Here is a 19,158-nt window from a genome sequence, read left to right as displayed (position 1 = left end):
AAATATATTTGTCTTTTCATTTTTATTATATTTCATCTAAACGGTATGTATATGTACATATATTGTAATAACAGTTCGTTTAAAGCATTTTTCCATAGGCTTATTTAACCCAGAATATATATAGACTCAATATTAGTTAGCAAACAATTTTAAAATGAAATTTGATAAAATTTAAAATAAAAAAAATCCTATCAATTTTAACTTTTTGTAATGTATAAAATTTATAATACGCAGAAAAAAAAGTTAAGCATCTTTCGTAAGTTGCCAAAAAAAAAATAAAACTTTATAAAATATATGGATGAATTGGCAACACTGTTCGTAAATCGCACATACCTTTAGATGCCTTTCTATATCTGACATTTATCTTTTATGCTTTACTTGCAATTTTTGCCGTATGCTCGTTTTATTTTCGCAAGGTGCGACAATTAACTTAAAAAATCTAATTTTTGTTAACATTTATGTGAAAAAATTAACTTTATGACTAAAAAATAGTTCCCAACGATTCAACGCTTGAAGTATTTAGTGTGCGACATACAACCGAAGCCAAGGCCAAAGAGATTGTCTCAAGAAAATATTTCATACGACGGTAGCGGCAAATGTGTAGATTATCGCGAAGAAAAATAAGTTTTAAACAAAAGAAGTCTCCTAAAAATAACTAAAACTTTGGAAATTTTAAAAAATAATTATTTTTGGCTAGTTTTTGAGAAGTTTAAACGGTAGTAGTACTTTGCGTAAAAAGTACTGGTGCACATTAAAGCAAGAAGTGTGAGTAGGTGTCCGTAAAAAAGTAATTAAAGTAAACTATATAATATTGTGTAGCAATTGAAAAATAAAAAATCAAAGCAACCGTTATCGGAAGACATGTCTCAGCACGTGCAAGATGCCACAGTCTTTGAAAGACGATTACGGCCAATTTACGGTAAGTGAGGGGGCACGTGCGTGTGAAAGCATGTGCATGTATGCACTAGTGAATACAAATCTCGGGAAAATAAAATATTACAATTTTGTTTAATATTGTGCGTAAACCTACATGAGATTTTATATTTTGAACAAAATCTGCAGAAATTAACATCAACAAATGCTATTATTTTGGTTTCTTTCACGTTCTTAGATAGTCTGGAAGTTGGCAATAATCGCAAGGCTCTTCAAGAGACCGAAAAACTACTTAAAAAACATCCAAATATGTGGTGCGCTCGTGCTTTAAAAGCATTGGCTCTGCTGCGGCTGGGGCGATATGAAGAGAGCCAAATCATGTTAAAGACTGTGAGTAGTGAGAAGCCGGTAGACGATCCAACATTGCAGGTGCTGTCTTTCTGCTACAAAGAATTGGAACAACGTAAGTTTCTTTTGCGGGCAGTTGTAGGTGCACACTCCATTATATATATATATATATGTGTTTCAAAAATACGTACGAATTAGACTGCAGAAAACGTACAATAATAGATATAATATATATATTCGGCAAATGTAAAAATATAAATGCATAAATACCCTGCAGGAAAACCGAGAGTGCGTACAAAGCAAACGAAATTGGACAGCAGGCATTAAACGTGCATAGAGAATTATAATGGATATATAATAATAGAAATACCCTGTAGGGAAATTGCGGACCAGCAATAAATAACTATTAAGTCCCAAAACTGATTTGCAAATTTTACAAATATTTTTAACGAAATTCAAATAAAGTATATAAAGTCAAATACAATAAGGTTAGGTTAGGTAGTGATAGCTGATCTGTAAGAAAAAGATCTCATTTATAATGAGATGACCCACTAGGGTCCATTGTGTTGCCAGTGCTATGTATCTGAAGTCGAAGATATAATTTTTTATCATTCTTAATGCACGGCAAATATAGCATGGCAACATTTATTTGGAAACTTTAATTTAAATGCCCATTTGATCATAATATCAATCAAGCTTAAACAATATTTAAACAAAAACTGTGCTGTTACATCCATTTGGCCGGTTGTTGTTGTTGTTGTAGCAGCATAAACATTCCCCATACATACACGGGGAATGCTGCTGAAGTGACAGTCCTTGGCCGAATATAAATACGGGTCAATGCGGTTACGTAGAACCGACTGTCGTTGGAACGCCATTTGGCCGGTAATTTCTTTTTATTGCGTAGCTATTTGGAAGTTATTAAACTTTACGAAAAATTTAGATTTTTACAACATACCTTCTTTGAGATTACATAAACAAAACCGTATGTTTGTATTTACTTCCCCGTGGTATAATAAGGATTTTTTTATATTTCAGACGACATTGGAAACAAGACAAAACTTATTAAATTGAATAAAAAATTATATACTAAGTTTCTACCAAAATTTAAATATATAATATTTTACTCAAAACTAAAGAGTCTCATATTTTCGTATGTAGCTTTCACAGCAATTAACAGCCTGCAACCATTTTGTGCACTCATTAAATTTAAAATGTTGGCATTTTGACTGCGGCCACCTAAGCCAAATTTTACATGCACTGAATATTTTATGCACAAAATCATATCAAGCAAGCCGCAAAATTCATGTGGGCGCGTTATTTGCCCCTAGCCGTGGCACACGACTATTCTGTACATAAACTAATTTGCCAAAATAAAAAAGAGGAATAATTTATTGCAATCGTTTTCTTGCGTTACGTTAACATAATAATTTACAAGTATTTAATTGACTATTTTATTTGTAATAAATAATGAAATATTTAAAAATGTAAACTGTTTCCAATTGCAGTGGACAAAATTGTATATTTGTATAATAATGCGGTGAAACAATCGCCCGGCAATGAGGAGCTACTGGCCCATCTCTTTATATCCCATGTACGCCTGGAGGATTTTAAATCGCAGCAATCGGTTGCGCTGCAATTGTATAAGGCACAGCCAAAGACCGCCTATTATTTTTGGGCTGTGATGAGTGTTGTTCTACAGGTACACAAAATATATAAATATAGATTTATGTGAAATTGGTTTGTAATCATAAATTTTCTTTGGATGCTGCATTTTTAGGGAATACGAGGGCCCGAAAGCAAGTTTCCGGAGAAAACAAAAATTTATTTAGCACTTGCCCAGCGTATGGTTGAAAAAATGATCAATGAAAACAAACTTGAATCGGAGCAAGAGGTTTTTCTTTATTTGCATATCTTAAAGCTGCAAGAAAAGTATAAAGAGGCATTGGAATTTCTTAGTGGAGCATTATGTGAAAAATTGTATCCAGGTGCTCCCGTTTATATGAAAATCGATTTGCTAAAGCAGTTGAAAATGTGGCAGGAGACCAATACACTACTAAAAGATTTATTGAAAGATGAGTAAGTTAAGGTGCAATTAACAAAAAATTATAAAATACAAAATCAATTTTATTAAACCTCAAGCACAATCAATTTAAGTTGTTAATTTAGAATTGTATACCTTAATTTTCTATATCAGACATGACCGTTGGGACTACTATCAAGACTACCTGCTAAGCTGTTTTGAGTTACTGAAGGAAAGTCCAGACGACTCGCCAACAGAGAAATTTGACGATGGGAAAGACACGAACACATTAAATACATTGGATGAGTGCCACGATTTTCTATGTCAGGTTTGTTAATTGTATAATTAATATTGTTAATTGTTGACGCCGTAACTGAATGGGTGGGTGCGTAATTACCATTCGAGACTGCATTCGATTCTGCAGGCACGAAACGCCAAATGATAGAAAAAGTTGTTTCTAATAGCCTAGGCAGACAATGGCGACCATCGAGTGTGGTTCTGCCATAAAAAACTCCATAAAAAACCATCTGCCGTCTCCCTCCATTTGTGGAAAAAAATCAAGACGCACACCACAAATTGGAGGAGGAGCTCGGCTAAACACCAAATACAGGTTGTAAGCGCCAGTTATATATATTTTATTGTTTAATTCATATTGTTAATTGTAGATTAATACCGTTATTCTCACATTTCAGATGATGGAGGCCGCTGAGCGGAAGGTACGTGGTCCGTATTTGGCGCGTTTGGAGCTCCACAAACGTATGCGTGCACATGGCATGGATGCAGAAGCGCTACTTGGCGACTTCTTTGAGTTGATTACTGAATATTTTCGCTTGTTTGGCGATAAGCCATGTTGCACACACGACATTGCGCTCTTTTTAACTTCTATTAGCATGGACACACGCCAACAGTTATCTAGCAAGTTGCTACTGGAAAGTGGAATCAGCTCCACAAAATTGCCACAGAATGTAAGTTCGAAACTAATACTAATTTGTATTCGATAAAATAATTTGGTACATTTCAGAAAGAACAAATGCAAAAGCACATTTGTGCTTTACAGATTTCAAGAATTTGTGGCTCTCATTTGGACTTGCAAACAGAACACTTACTTGCATTTTATACGGCACTGAAATTACACTACGAGCATGGCCTTAGTACTTTTGGCAAAAATTTGTTGCATACCGATATGGGCCCATCCGACCCCTATGCGCTGTTGGCTGCAAATGTAATGTACGATGTTAGTTTGAGAGAACAAAAATCAGATAGAATTTTTGAGGCACTGTGCCTATTACAGTATGTGCTTCGTAATAGCACCAGTAATTTTCATGTGAAACTGCTTAGTCTAAAGATTTATCACATGTTTGGTTGCATGTTGGGTGCACAGGAAATGTACGATTACTTGGACATTAAACAGATTCAACTCGACTCGATGAGTTACATTCATTGCAATCTTTTGCCATTGTGCAGTCGCTTCTCTATGGCTCGCAATGTTTTCGATGCAACACTGAAATTTTTCACCAATAGCTACAAAGAGCGGTTGGAATATATAACATTAACATATCGGTTCTGTACATTTTCAAAATTGGAAGAATTCATGAATTTTAAGGAGCGTCTTACCAACAGCATTCATTATGTGAGCACCTCTATAGAGGCGCAATTGTGTGATCTTGTAATGCTGTATGGCAATGTACGACAGAATATAGCAACGTACACCGCTATGAGTATTGAACCTGCAGATGATCGTATTTCATGGCATGAATTGTCCGACAATCGAGACTTGGGCGCATTAATACGATGGGACCCGGTGCATTTGGTTGATGTCGATGAGGAGCGCAAAGAATCGTTCAATCAGGAAGTGGAAGTGTTACAAATACGTCAGCTTTTACTGCGGTTGGTAGCATCATTTGTTGACATTTTCTACCAGAAACCAAATTTGGATCCAGCTAATGCAACAAATGAAAAACAAAAAACCGATGGAAGCATTACCAACCAAAAGGCGAATCAAACAACAGCTAACAGCAAAAGCAATAGTCAGTGTAACAACAGCGACGTGGAAATTATTAAGGAAACCGAAACGATCGAGTTGCTTCGTGAATCATGGACTGGTCTATTTCAGCGCCTGCGTCTTATGAATTATAAGCCATTGTCGAATCGATATCTAGTCAATCTCCTCCCAACTCGACTGCATCTTTTGCTTGAAGTGCCGTATGAAGAGTTCTTTAGTGCGTTGGCACAGCTCATACTGGACCTTTATACTGGTGCCGGTAATCTACCAATGCAGTGTAAAATAGTTAGCGACAATGCGACGAAAATTGTGCAACTTTGTGCACATGTCATTGCGGAAAGTGACGCAGCGGCCGATGGGCTTTGGCGGCGGCGCGAATGGCAGAGCAAAGTGGCGGCGTGTGTAGAGGTAGGCATTTATTAACAGCAACCAGAATAATGTTTTATCAATTAATTTCAATTTTTCAATTATTTTTCAGATACTATCGTTATACGCTTTCGTATTGTCGTTGATCCATGAGAAAATGCAACAGCCGGGTAAGGCTAAGCCACGGAAAAAGACGGGACAGGAGAATAGCGATGTGAATGTTATCCATGAAAAAGAGCGCAGCCAATTAGTGGTTGAATTAATGCGTAGTTTGAAAAAACAATTTCAAAGCTGTGAAACTGCCATTGGTACGTTGTGAAATGTGTTATACTTATCACTGTATGTGTATTAAAATAAATATATTTTTTTGTAGTTAACTGGAAGACACCGACGTTGCCGCGTGAACTAAACTCTTTTATGGCGGATATGTCGCTTAAACCAGAAGTCGAAGCAACGCTCATCGGCGACGTTGCGTCCATATTCAAAGAGTCGCATGAACTGATGGTGACAGAACTTAGAAATTTAATCAAAGATAAAATGCGCATGTTGTGCAAGTAAATTGCTCGTCGTCGTCATCGTCGTCTTAGGCGCTTCACAACAGTGTTCTTTTTTGCTGTGCAAATCAAAACAAAAAAAAAATATATATATATAAACAACAACAGTGAAATGAGAAATTTTAAACGAATAACTTGGGTTTTAAATGATAACAAATTAAGAATATCTTCAACATAGTAAAAACAATTGGGTAAAAAAATACGAAATAAATTCACTTATATTAGGAAAAGTTGTTGGAAATTTTCAAAAACAAATTGATGGGAAAGTGTATGTAAATGATGACTCCAACCTTCCAATTCTTCAGATCATTTTGCTCGTCTATTATTACACTTTAATCAATACATTTACGTGAAACTAATAGACAACTAAACTAACGCGAATATTTTGTTATTTAATTTTTAGTTAATAAATAATCGTACTTGGGAAGTGTATTTGATTTAATTTCTTTGGATTCACTTCTTAGTAAATTGTTACTGCTTTTACTCCCAAAGTCTTTGTCTATTGTTCTGATGAATTGCTAAATTTTTTTTCATACAATATACAGTGACTCACAGCTTATTTGATGCAGCCAAAAAAAAAAAATATATTAAAGGATCAAATATATGTTATAGTATTTCCATTACAAAAACAAACTTTTATTTTTTTATTGTTAAAAAACATGTTTTATTTAATAACAAAAGATATGGCAAATTAAAATAATTCATTTGCAGTTTTGAGGTCACAGCTTAAATGATGCACCAAATTAAAAGTATTCAAAAAACATAAACATATTAATATTCCGATTTCATGATTACGGCTAATACTTAGTGTGGTATCCCTTTTATTTCAGAACAGCCTTTAATCGGTAATTCATAGATTCTACAAGTTTTGCTGTTTAATCGGAACTAATTGTATCCCATTCTTCCTGTAGTGCCCGTTTCAGATCACAAGCATTAAAATATTGTAGTTTCTTATTTCATTTTCCATCACTGGTAAGATAAGCACAGTTTTTATAATACCAGACGTATGCTTGGGATCGTTGTCTTTGTAGAACCTAAACGAATCTCGAATGTCCATTTTATTTGCACTTTGTACTAAATTATCTTTTAGCAGATCCAGATCGATAAATCTTAAATTTCCGACGCCTGAATAGTACATGCAACCCCATACCATCACACTGCCCCCGCTGTGTTTAACTGTAGAGCGAAAATTACATGGTTGAAGCACGGTGTTTGGTTTTCTCTAAACGCAGGACTTCCCATCAGACCTGAAAAGGTTAAATTTGCTTTCATCCGCAAAAACAACGGACTTCCAGAACGAAATGTCTTTGTTCAAATGTTGTATGCAAAACTCGATTCTTTGTTTTCTATTACGAGCATTAATCAACGGCTTATTTCGGGTAGTCTTTCCATGAAAATTTTCTTCGCGCAGAACTCTACGAACAGTTTCAGGGTTACAGATCTTGCCTAAGTATTTTTCGACTTCGTTCGTTAATTTTGGTGCGCTTAAATCGGGTTTTTCTTTGACTTTACTAACAATCCACCGCTTATCTGCATCATTAAATATTTTATTTGGCGCAGATATGCCCTTATTTTCTCCTGTTTTCGTGACGAAACCTTTCTATAATGTGCTGGACAGTTGAGGAACTAATAGCAACAATTTCTGCAATTTTTCGTTGGCTTTTGCCCTCTACAATGACGAATAACGTCTTCCCTTTTTTCAAGTGAGGTCCGTTTTCCCATTTAAAAAAAATAAAATTGTTTCAACTTTTCTTTACAAAAATTTTTTGAGAATGACTTAAGACGCTAAGCTAAAAGAAAAAATATACATTTTACCGTTATTGTATTCTCAGAGAAAATATAAAATACACTGCATCATTTAAGCTGTGAGCATATTTTGATGAGAAAACTATTTGTTTCTATATTTTTTCAGCAAGCTTTGCTCTTTCTGTAAACAGTAGATACATATCTCATTACAAGTCGTATACTTTTTTTTATTAAATTTAATAAACATCGAGTCATTTTCTTTTTTCTGAAAAAGTATTACTTGCATCGAATAAGCTGTGAGTCACTGTACGTATACAACGACTTCTTTATTAATATGCTTAGTATGTGAATTTGATTATATATATTTTTATTTACTTTTACAAAGAGAATATAAGAGAAATGCTTCTTTAGTGAACTTTTAGAAACATTCATTGCAACAGTGCGAAACTATTTCTCGTGGCAGCATGGAAATGATAAAATACTTGGATTTTAGTTTTAGTTTCATGAACGTGTATTCTACAGAAAAGAATATATGTATGTATACTTAATAGCGAATCGAAGGCCTAAAATGCTGTTAAATGTATTGGAGTCACATAATTCCCGTGTTGTCTTCAACGTGCAGTTCTCACGCATCGCCCAAATCCTCTTCACGTTTAATTTGCTTGAGCAGTACTTTGGAGCGGGGATCATTTTGATGCAACAGTGTCTCCAGGTGCGCTCGAAGGTGATGAGCACGTGAGAAGCGTTTCCCACAAATGCCACAACTGTTTGCGAAATTAAAATTGAAAAATTATAATTAATGCTGGGTATTCATTTTGGTTTTAAAAGATTGCAACTATTAAATAAAATTCGTATGTATTGTGTGTAAATTTCCTAATATGTATGTACAAAAACAAATATGTATATCGTCACGAAAATGAACAAAGGTAGCAGTACTTTCTCGATACAGCGTTTTTCTACAAATTCCGGTAGCCTATACAACAATAAAATACACCACAAAGTTATTTAATGGCTTTGTTCATTTTATAAATTTTTGTTTCTGTAAAATCAAATATCTTGGTTAATGCCGTTGTGCATTTTGGTAACGATATATAGGCGCGTATTAATCATGTGTAAAATAGTAGATGTAATTACCATCAAATAAAAATGTAATTCAAATATATAAATCCATCAAATACAATCTCCAATGAACTGAACTTGATTATGCAAATTGCATAAAGTACAGAATCGCCAGACTTTTTTTTAATTGATTCCGACTGACTTGTTGGTGGGGCATCTAATAGCTAAGAATCTACAAATACTAACTAAACTGAGTAAAGCACTGCCTACTTCACAAATAGTAATAGTAGTGCGTTGATTTTTAAATTTTAAATAACTATTGCCTTAGGGCCGAAATATTGTGAAAGAAGCTGACGCTTTAATGTAAGTTGTTTCCGGCTTCACACTGTAATTTCAAATTAGGTGTTGAAATCACGTTACTAACCGATAAATGAACTTTACGTTCGTCACATTTCGACATAATGTTTTTGTATACTATAAAACATTCCGCGTATATTTTTGAATATTGATGCTGGATTGGAGCTTCGGTAAATCTGATTTTTAGTTGAATGTAATTAAAGAATATCTGACGGCTCTGATATATTTATGTTTAACTTATTAATACGTACATGAAAGGTTTTTCTCCCGTGTGCGTCAGCGTGTGTACTTTTAAAACACTGGAATAAGTGAAACTTTTACCACAGACATCGCAGGTGTACGGCCGCTCATTTCGGTGTATTCTATTGCAAAATACCAATGAGTGGTTAACTATAATTATATTTAAAAACCTTTACCTCTCATGCTTCAGCATTGTGGAGCGATCAGCAAATGTGCGTTTGCAATACTGACACGCATATGGTCGCACTCCAGTGTGTTTGCGTATATGTCGTGTAAGTTGGAAATTAAGATGAAACGATTGGGAGCAGATTCTAGAAATCAAATATATGTTAAAGGCATGCATTTAAAATTCTTTACAAATCAAACTAAGTGCAGGAAATCTCTACATAGCTTACTCGCATTCGTAAGGCCGCTCGTTGCGGTGACGTCTCATATGTGCTTCCAGCGCATATTTCCGGGGATACACATTTCCGCATATGTCACAGATATGGATTTGTTTCTCTTTATTTAGTTGTTTTTCATTTCGTACACGTATAACCGCTGCACCGTCTGACGTGATACCTAGCGTTTTCTTTGATGGGCTGGGGTTTGGTTTCTGTTGCTGAATATTTGGACAATGTTGGGGGCTATCGCCATGATCTTCGACGATCAAATCATCTTCGTTTTCTCCGTCCTGCATCCACATTTCTGAGTACACCGCCACTTCTTCATAGTCGATTTCATTTTGCGCCTCCTCTATATTGTGAACTGTTTGGTCTACCACTTGTACAACACTTCCTTTGGGACTGTATTCCATTAAGTACTCGGAATTGTTGTCTTCATCTTCGTAAATCTCAGAAGATTTGCATACAAATTCGCGTAGATAATCGTCTGAATTTTTGCATATAATACGAAATTTGTGAGCTATAGTTAGGAAAGCATTGCACTTTTTGCAGATACGCGTCGGGAGCTCCGGTTCCGTGAGAATCTGTTGAATGAATTTAATTATTTAAAACCTTTTTGTAAATGTTTACATGTTGTATTTGCCTTTATGCCTCCGCAGCATTCAATTTTCTCGTAGAGACAAACTGAGTCTGTATCTTGGTCGAAAATAGATGCCATTTCTTCGCCTTCTTCACTGCTTTGAAGACAGATGCGACACATTGACAGTGTATCTACTTCCAGCTTTATATCCATCATTGAACATATAAATAACTTAATTGGTAGAAATGTATATATATGGATAATCGCAAAATTTATGAGTTTCTTTTTTTTTGTTTAAAAAACAGCAGAAGCGACTGTCAAAATAATGAGAAATGCAAAGCTGTTGCCAGAGGGATTAAAGGTGCTCACAGTCACCACCGTAAACACACGGCCGTATCAGCTGACACGATGAAACTAATAAGAGCCCCATGTAAATGAATTCTCACCACCCTTCCGTTCCGTAGTATCGTAGATTTCATCGTAGGATTTTAGATAGTTCCATAGAATCGTGCCAGCTGATTGCTCTCTCACCACACAGTGTTGCCAGACAGTACATTTCGAAATTATTTACAAAATAAACCTAGAAAAATTTGAAGTTTTATTAAAATTACTTAAAAAGCAATGTTTAAAAATGTTAATTATAGATAAATGAACAATTTGCATTTGTTGGATTTTGGGTTTGGTTTGCATAACAATTAAAAATTGTAAGTGATAACGCGGATATGTGAAAAAGTGTGCAAAAACATCAATGGCAACATTGTGTCGATACAACCAAACATAAACACACACAAACCGATGTATTGTGTAAATATGTATCTAAAAGAACGCAGTTGTTTTCTACGGGATAAGTTTTGCTCAATTTTGTGTGTCTTACGGGCAGCGAAAAGAAACTACGATTATATTCCTTAGTCGGATATATATCCGTTTGCCAAGAAAAGAAGGAAACAAAAAAAATGCATTTGAAGGTATGGTTGTAACTCTGGATTTCACCATTTAACAAGCGGCACTTCATTTTTTGTTGTTTTTTTTTGCTTGATTTAAAAACCACAAATTCGAAAATCGCAATATTACCAATCCATGAAGTGAATATTCACAAACAAGTAAACCGTCAGCTAAGGTTCATTAAGTTGCTGTATTGGCGTCATCGGCTGTCAAATCACGAAGAGTATGAGAGTCAATGGTTTGTAAACGTCAAAAATGCTAAAATAGTCTCTCAGCGGTTCTATGTTACTGGTATACTTTAAATGAGTAATATGAGAATTACATAACAGAATAAAATAAAATATTAAAATACAGCTATTTGATTATACGTCAATTCTACGCGATTCTAAGGTAGATTATCCACTTTTTCGTGATTAACTCCCAATTCGTAATTAAATGGCGAAATTACCCATACAAAACTTCTCTCCCGAAATCTGAGATTATAAAATAATCCTAGATTATTATCATACTTTTTTACACCCTACCCTGTGTTTTCTGTGTTATAGAGAATTATTTTGACGAATGCAAAGAGAAACGTCAAAGTAAAAACTAATAAAATAGATGCCGGCAAAGAAAACAGATTTGCAGACATAGTTCTAATAAAATGCTTGTTTGGTATTATTAACTATGCATTCATATTACAGAAAAAAGTATGTGCCCATAAACCCTTTGAACTGTTATTGCTTATTATAAAATGTAATATAGTTGCAGCCATACATTTTTGCCACCCCAGTAAACGTCGTTTACGGATTTTCTCCAATTGTTTATTACTACTAGCCAATTATTAATTAGCTATTCCCCCTCCTTGCCTTTTCTGCATATCGTTAATAATAATTAAACAAACCAAGGACTACAAAATAATCCACTAAAACAATTCCTATGAAAAAAACTTTTCAAAGCAGTATTGACAGCAGATTGTCAATTTTGAGGTTAATCTGCCATATATGAACGGGTAGATACATTTTTTGGATTTATTGTTAATTACTGCATATGTGAACGTACTTTAAATGTATTTGGAGATAATAAGAAGTTGCAACTCTGCGTTTAAAACAATAACAACTGTACTCAGAGTGGGAAGAGTTGTTGGATGAAAGCAAATAACTAAAAGAAACATTGGCAACGAAAGTCGCCGTACAATTCATTGCCAACTATTTTATATCGGCCAAGAGGGGAAAACAATATTTAATTTTCAGTGCGCGCGCTAATTAAAACAAAAAAAGGAATGGAAGAGCCATATGATACTAAATGGATTATTTGTCGGATTTGTTTAAAAACTTCCGACAACGAGATGTCTCCCATATTCGGCCCGGAGGCCATTAAAACGGGCTTGGCAGAACAAATAGCTGAATATGGTTCAATCATAGTTCGTATTCTTGGAATAAAGTATATAATTACAAATAATTGTCTATTTTGCAATTTAGCTGAGCGGATCAAAGACGTGTCCCAACCGGATATGTGATAAATGCTTGTTGCTGCTAAATGCGGCCAAAAAGTTCCGTAAACTTTGTCAGCGATCGGCAAAGCAGTGGCAGGATTTGATGGAACTCAATGAAAGAGAACCAATAGCTAAAAGCGACAAAAGTAACACATTAGTAGAAGTTTTAAACAAAACAGATTATTCAGAGCAACTGAATGAAACAGCACGGTCTGAAAAATCATTAGTATTGCATGAACAACGACAAAAGGATGAAGGAGATACAATTGATAGTTATGTGTTTGAGGTAATAGAGGATGTGGGTGAAGATTGTGAAGAAGGTGATGATCATATTTTGGAATCAAATGTTGGCGAGGTATGTTAAAATTAGAATTATATATTTGCCTTATTTCGTAATAGCCTATGCAACAAATTTAAATTGGCGTTGCCATTGAGAGCAATTGTTAATTAGGCGTTGCCAATTTTTCATTAGGAAGTTAGTGGAATTGGCCGTTAAATCCAGTTCAGTTTTTTTATATATATTAATATATATATTTATGTAACGTTAATCTAATATTTTCAAGTAATTTATTATTTTATACTGTTATTTTGAAGTTTGTGGACCTTGAAAACGATCGTATCGACTTCCTTGAGGACAACTCTACAGGCCATTCCGACGAACTGTCATACTACTCAAACTCACAGTTTGAGGTATTGAAACACGAAGAAACACTTAGTTCGGATGGGACTCTTAATAAATTCTTTTATGATGAAACACACTTAGAGAAGTCTAAAAGGGAGCTACAAAAAACCACTGAACATTCGGAAGGAGAACTTGGAGTTAGTACTAAAGTAGTGTCACTAAAAGCTCACGTTACGCGGAGCTGTAAAAAAATTACAGATCTTAAAAGAAGCTTACAAAAAACTAAATCAAAGGATGTGGGAGATTCACCCAAGCAGTGGCCAAAGAAATCATCAAATAATTATATATGTAGCTATTGCGGTAATGTTTACAGTGAAAAGGCAAAATTAACGTTACATCTAAGGATACACACGAAAGAGAAGCCACATGAATGCGAGTAAGTAGTTGAATATATTTCCGTAAATATTTGGGCATCGAATTTAAACTTTGTATATTTGTGAATAGAATATGCCATAAACGATTTGCTCAGACGCCACAACTAACTCGTCATATGAATTCGCATACAGGCAATCGGCCTTTTAAATGCAAATATTGTGAGGCTAGCTTTGCGGATCCATCTACGTGTATCAAACACCAACGGTGCGTTAAATTAAGATAAACTTTATGTTCTTTATTAACTATATTTTTCTAATTTTATATATAGTATTCATACACAGGAGCGGCCATATGTTTGTGAGACTTGCGGGAAAGCCTTTTCATATTCAAACGTTTTGAAGGTCCATGTTATGTCTCATACAGGAGAGAAACCATACAAGTATATAACTTAAAGTAAATGTGTAACAATTTTTTTAAAAAGTTTTATCTTTTTAGTTGCAAATATTGCGGTAAAAAATTTTCGCAATCACACCATAGAAGAACCCATGAGCGTATTCATACATAATGAAAATAAATAAATATTTCGTCAAAAATTTGTATAGTACGTTTTAAGGAGGGTTAAAATCACCGATCTCAAAGAAGGCCGGTTGAAACAGGTTGAGTTTATTGCCAGTTATTGTTAATTGTATAATTATGGACACTAGTATTCCATTTTTTTATTTCAAGTAAACAATACCAAATTTTATCCGTCTTCAATTTTAATTTCAAAGTGAGTACTGAAAAAGAAATGATCGGTGTAATCATAACTCGTGTCAGAAATCTCTGCTTTCGTTTTATATGTAGTTAATACCCCTTAGCTATTTGTTTAAACTAAATTTTATGAAAACGAATTTCATGCATATGCAGAAAAATGGCGAAAAAGTGCAAACTTGTTCGATTTTTGTTTTTAGTACTATTTTACTTTGAGGTTTGATGTGACAAGCAACCCTGTATATGCGCTGCCAACTGTACCCGAAATCGCTCGGACAGTGTCATCGGCTGCCATTTGTTTGTCAGCGCGTGAAAAATCAAACTGGCATCGCGTCACAGCGTTCTCGTATTGTAAAATTTTCTTGAAAACAAAGTTTTATTGGGTGCATTGGCACACAACAAGCAACCAAATAGTAAATATAAAATTATGAAGACTAGTTTAACCGAAAAATGGATTGTTTGCCGGGTTTGTCTGAAGCAGCCGGATGAAACGATGATGACTATATTCGATAAGGAGGATGAAAAAGATATGACGCACATGATTTTGGAGTGTGGAGGTGTACCAGTACGTATTTATCGCGCGCGGAGCAGCCGTGTTGTTTTATTTGTTTTACTTGTTTTGGCAGTTATTAGTAGCTTTGTGTTTAATTGCAGATAAAACGTTTCGATCATTACCCGGATAAAATATGCAGCAGATGTCTGAAATATTTACGCGTGGCGTACAAGTTTCGCGTTACTTGCCAGCGCTCACATAAACACCTTAGTAGATTCATAGCGCCTGCTGTGGTGGAAACTCACATAGAGGACGAAGTACAAGACTATGTACCTATTGAAGGCGATGAAGTGGAGGAGATTGCTTTGAAAGTGGAACCAGATACCGACATCAAACAAGAGTTCTCCGATTCAGAGGGGGTAGAAGTTTTAGACATATACGTTCCAATCGATGAGGATGCAGAGGAGTTTGAGGAATTCGATACAATTGATGTAAGAATTGATTAAGTTCAAGATATGTGTTTAAACGAGTTGCGATTGATTTCCTTTCCGCCAGTAATTGTGCAGCATCAGCTAGAATTTGATGTTGGGTCATAGATTGGAGTTGAGTATCAGCTATATATTCACTAGCATTGTAATTATTATGTGCTTAGGCAAAGGTTGGAAATATAAACAGCCTACAATCCCGCAAGTGTCCAAAAGGAAATGCGAGAATGCGAGGCAAATTATGTCGTTCCCACGATAGTCGGTTCTACGATGTCGGAATGATTCGGATTTATATCCGTTCAAGGAGTGTCACTGCAGCAGCATTCACCAAACATTTAGGGGATATGTTTATGCTGTTATAATATCAACATGAGTGGCAATCTCATGACTGGTTTATTTCCACAAAGCAAAAAAAAAAAAATCCTTAAATGCAATTAAAATGCACATTTAGTAAATATACTGCAAGTAAATGTACAGCTGATGCAGGGCTTCTCAATCTATGACAGTATGTATGCAAGTAGATATTATCTAAATGTTGAATTCAATATTATTTACAGCGGTCAGCCTCCACCATATTCGAAGGAGCTGAATATCTTGAAGAGACTAATGAGGATTTCAAATATTCGGATGATGATGATGAGTACACACCAGCTAAAGAAGAAATGCCGAAGCGCGGTAGAGGAAGACCTCCAAAGAATTTAAGAAAAAATGCAGCATCAACATCAAAACAGTCAGAAAATCGACAATCGGCAGGAATAAAAAAAGAGAAAAGTTCACCCGTAAAGCGTGGGCCCAAACCAAAAAAGGTCAAACCCACATCGTATATTTGCGATATTTGCGGCAACATCTACCCCTCACAAGGCCGCCTGACCGAGCATATAAAGTTACATAAGGGCATAAAACCACACGAGTGCGAGTAAGTACTACTATTTGGACCAAAATATATTTATGCATAGTATTATCACGTTTTAAATTTCTAAATACGTCTTTTCTAGAATTTGTGGGCATTGTTTCGCACAGACACAACAATTGACGCGTCATATGAATACCCATACTGGAAATCGGCCCTACAAATGCAGCTATTGTCCAGCAGCGTTTGCTGATCTCTCCACTCGTAATAAACACCATCGGTACGTAGTAATTATTGAAGCATATTTGCAGATATGTATGTATGTTTTACGCTTTTTCATACAGTATTCATACCAATGAGCGACCATACGTGTGCGATGTTTGCGGAAAATCATTTACGTATACAAACACGCTTAAATTCCATAAGATGATACACACTGGCGAGAAACCGCATGTGTAAGTTTGATATATGCGCAATTTTTAGCAGGTCTTAATAATGCTTTCTTCTATCTAGTTGTGATATTTGTGGCAAAGGTTTTCAGCAGGCCTATAAGTTGCGTAACCACAAAATGACACACGAACGCAAAGGTGTGGGAATCAAAATGGAACCAATCGAAGTGGAAGCATTGGAAAATTTTCAGGAAGTAAATACTGCGCCAACGCAGGTTTTAGAAATTTAATAGTTTCGCTAAATAGGGAGTGTAACTTATTCACAATGATTTTTCTTAAGTATTCCACAATACTATTACGTTCATGCAAAGAGTCATTAGAAGCCAAGGAAATGGAAAAGTTACATTTAAATCAATTAAACTTAAATAAATTTTATTGCAATCTGTTTTACTTGCTTATTATAAAATGCCATGCAAGAGAAAATTACTATGGTAGAATCCTGGTATGTGTACGTACTAGTAATAGTGAGTTAGAATTACTTGACTAAAATATATATACATACATACATACGTACATAATAAATAAGTATGTATAATGTTTAGGATAAGCCCTTGAATACAAATTACCTAATAAAATAATATCAATACAAGCATGTTAATTAATGATCTTGAAAAATATTTAAAACTTAGTTTTTACCGTACTTTCTTTTTGTCTTTCTTTTCTGAGAATTTTGAAGAAGAAAATGTATGTATTTATGTAAATGCTACAACTACCTTGGATATATGGTAACAGGCATAAGGAGCGAACGTTATTCCAGCTTGTTCGATCTGGCATCTAAAATAATTCATTATTGTGGCCCGTGACTTAAAAATTTCGAGCTCTTTCTGAATGTTAGATCAATTGGCCATAAAGTTCAATACAAAAAAAGGACAAAATGGGAAAATGTATTCCTGTATTGTAGTGCAAGTTCTGGGCATATTTGCTTACATGGAATTCACGATAAGGGAGAACGTCTTCGTATTGCTTAGGCTTGAAATTGAAATTTGAATAGGTCGAGCCAAGGAGCACCAAGAGATTTGGTGGCTCCTAAAACACTCAGGCTAAAAAGCCCATTGTATTTAGAGCTCTGAAAAGAGGGTAGATAGTCAAAGGAGAAAGGAGAAAAGTATCAGAGAAAGAGATAGGGGAGAATAGACAAAGGTAGTTAGTTCTGTGAGAACTTTCCAGATTCTTTGGTGAATCTGTAAATATTGCTTAGGGTAATGTAAATCTTATTTTTCTATAACATAAAAAAAATTTAAATAATATAAAAATAAATAAATAAATAATACTTTTACATTTCTTAAGAGCTCATTCTAAAATAATTTTGTCAAGCCTGAAAAAAACTTGAAAATTGAACTAAAACCTGCAGAAGGAAAACACTGCGACAAAATTGTAGGGCAAGTCTACGGTGTACCGAATATAAAAGGCTGCGCCTTTCGAAAACCGACGACCGTAGACGTCAGCGCTGCAGATAAACAACCAAAGGAAAAGCTGTTACTTGGTAGGAAATATTCAGTGAATGGATTGGTAATAAAAATTAAGGGGTCATAAACAGTTAGAATTTTCAAAAAACCGTTTTTTTTATATTTTATTTTCTTAATGTACATATGTATATTTAAGGGGACAGATACCTGTAAAATTTCGAAAACGAAATTTTTTTTTTTCATAAAATGTTAATATAATCCTTTATGAATATGTAAAAAAATTTTTAGAACGTAAATTTAAGTAATTCTTTTTTTATAGATCGTCAACCGTGACGACTCTATTCTTTGCGTTCGAGTGCTGGGAGAGGTATAGTTACGTTGTATTCAAACTTTAGACGCGTTTTTCTCAAAACTATATTTTTCGAACACGATAACTCAAAAAGTTGTTGACCGATCTCGCTGAAATATTGCACACATCTTTTTTATGATATTACTTTCTATGCATTTAAAATATATGTATGTATGTAAAAATAATTTTTCGAAGCAAAAAATCGCCCCAAAATTCATTTTTTTAAAGCATTTTATTCCGCAAGTTTTTCTTTCCATTTCTGTTTAATTCTTACAGAAATTATGACATTAATAAATAAACAAATTTTTGGTTTTTTATATTTAGGTCACTGACGTCGATTATAATGCCCGCCAATTGAGAAGCCCCACTGCGACCTTCCTGGAAGAATTAAGTGTATGTACATCCGCCATTTCAAATGATTAAAATAAAAAA

The 19,158-nt window shown here is 34.7% G+C and overlaps 4 protein-coding genes across 4 annotated transcripts; 3 read left to right on the top strand and 1 right to left on the bottom strand.

The window, feature by feature from the left end:
- Positions 1 to 370: 370 nt before the first annotated feature.
- LOC128863150 (phagocyte signaling-impaired protein) lies at positions 371 to 6,598 on the top strand. The gene is made up of 9 exons (XM_054102125.1): positions 371 to 919; positions 1,112 to 1,336; positions 2,730 to 2,923; positions 3,002 to 3,300; positions 3,419 to 3,572; positions 3,937 to 4,209; positions 4,266 to 5,654; positions 5,725 to 5,920; positions 5,986 to 6,598. The coding sequence occupies exons 1-9, from the start codon at positions 862 to 864 to the stop codon at positions 6,168 to 6,170; spliced, it is 2,973 nt and encodes a 990-aa protein (XP_053958100.1). The 5' UTR covers positions 371 to 861; the 3' UTR covers positions 6,171 to 6,598.
- Positions 6,599 to 8,053: 1,455 nt separating this feature from the next.
- On the bottom strand, positions 8,054 to 10,860 carry LOC128863157 (zinc finger protein interacting with ribonucleoprotein K). The gene is made up of 5 exons (XM_054102136.1): positions 10,595 to 10,860; positions 9,964 to 10,535; positions 9,745 to 9,879; positions 9,580 to 9,690; positions 8,054 to 8,676 (listed from the first exon to the last, which is right to left on the bottom strand). Exons 1-5 carry the CDS (start codon positions 10,745 to 10,747, stop codon positions 8,538 to 8,540), a joined length of 1,110 nt encoding a protein of 369 aa, XP_053958111.1. The 5' UTR covers positions 10,748 to 10,860; the 3' UTR covers positions 8,054 to 8,537.
- A 1,734-nt stretch (positions 10,861 to 12,594) lies between these two features.
- On the top strand, positions 12,595 to 14,689 carry LOC128863133 (zinc finger protein 572-like). The gene is made up of 6 exons (XM_054102100.1): positions 12,595 to 12,875; positions 12,934 to 13,302; positions 13,542 to 14,005; positions 14,074 to 14,208; positions 14,273 to 14,383; positions 14,440 to 14,689. Exons 1-6 carry the CDS (start codon positions 12,735 to 12,737, stop codon positions 14,507 to 14,509), a joined length of 1,290 nt encoding a protein of 429 aa, XP_053958075.1. The 5' UTR covers positions 12,595 to 12,734; the 3' UTR covers positions 14,510 to 14,689.
- A 270-nt stretch (positions 14,690 to 14,959) lies between these two features.
- On the top strand, positions 14,960 to 17,569 carry LOC128863139 (zinc finger and SCAN domain-containing protein 21-like). The gene is made up of 6 exons (XM_054102114.1): positions 14,960 to 15,259; positions 15,349 to 15,678; positions 16,230 to 16,588; positions 16,668 to 16,802; positions 16,867 to 16,977; positions 17,036 to 17,569. The coding sequence occupies exons 1-6, from the start codon at positions 15,122 to 15,124 to the stop codon at positions 17,199 to 17,201; spliced, it is 1,239 nt and encodes a 412-aa protein (XP_053958089.1). The 5' UTR covers positions 14,960 to 15,121; the 3' UTR covers positions 17,202 to 17,569.
- Positions 17,570 to 19,158: the final 1,589 nt, after the last annotated feature.

Source organism: Anastrepha ludens, chromosome 2 (genome assembly GCF_028408465.1).
Source record: "Anastrepha ludens isolate Willacy chromosome 2, idAnaLude1.1, whole genome shotgun sequence".
Taxonomy (NCBI): domain Eukaryota; kingdom Metazoa; phylum Arthropoda; class Insecta; order Diptera; family Tephritidae; genus Anastrepha; species Anastrepha ludens.
The sequence above is the reverse complement of the archived record's forward strand: the minus strand, read 5'-3'. Positions and strand labels throughout refer to the sequence as shown.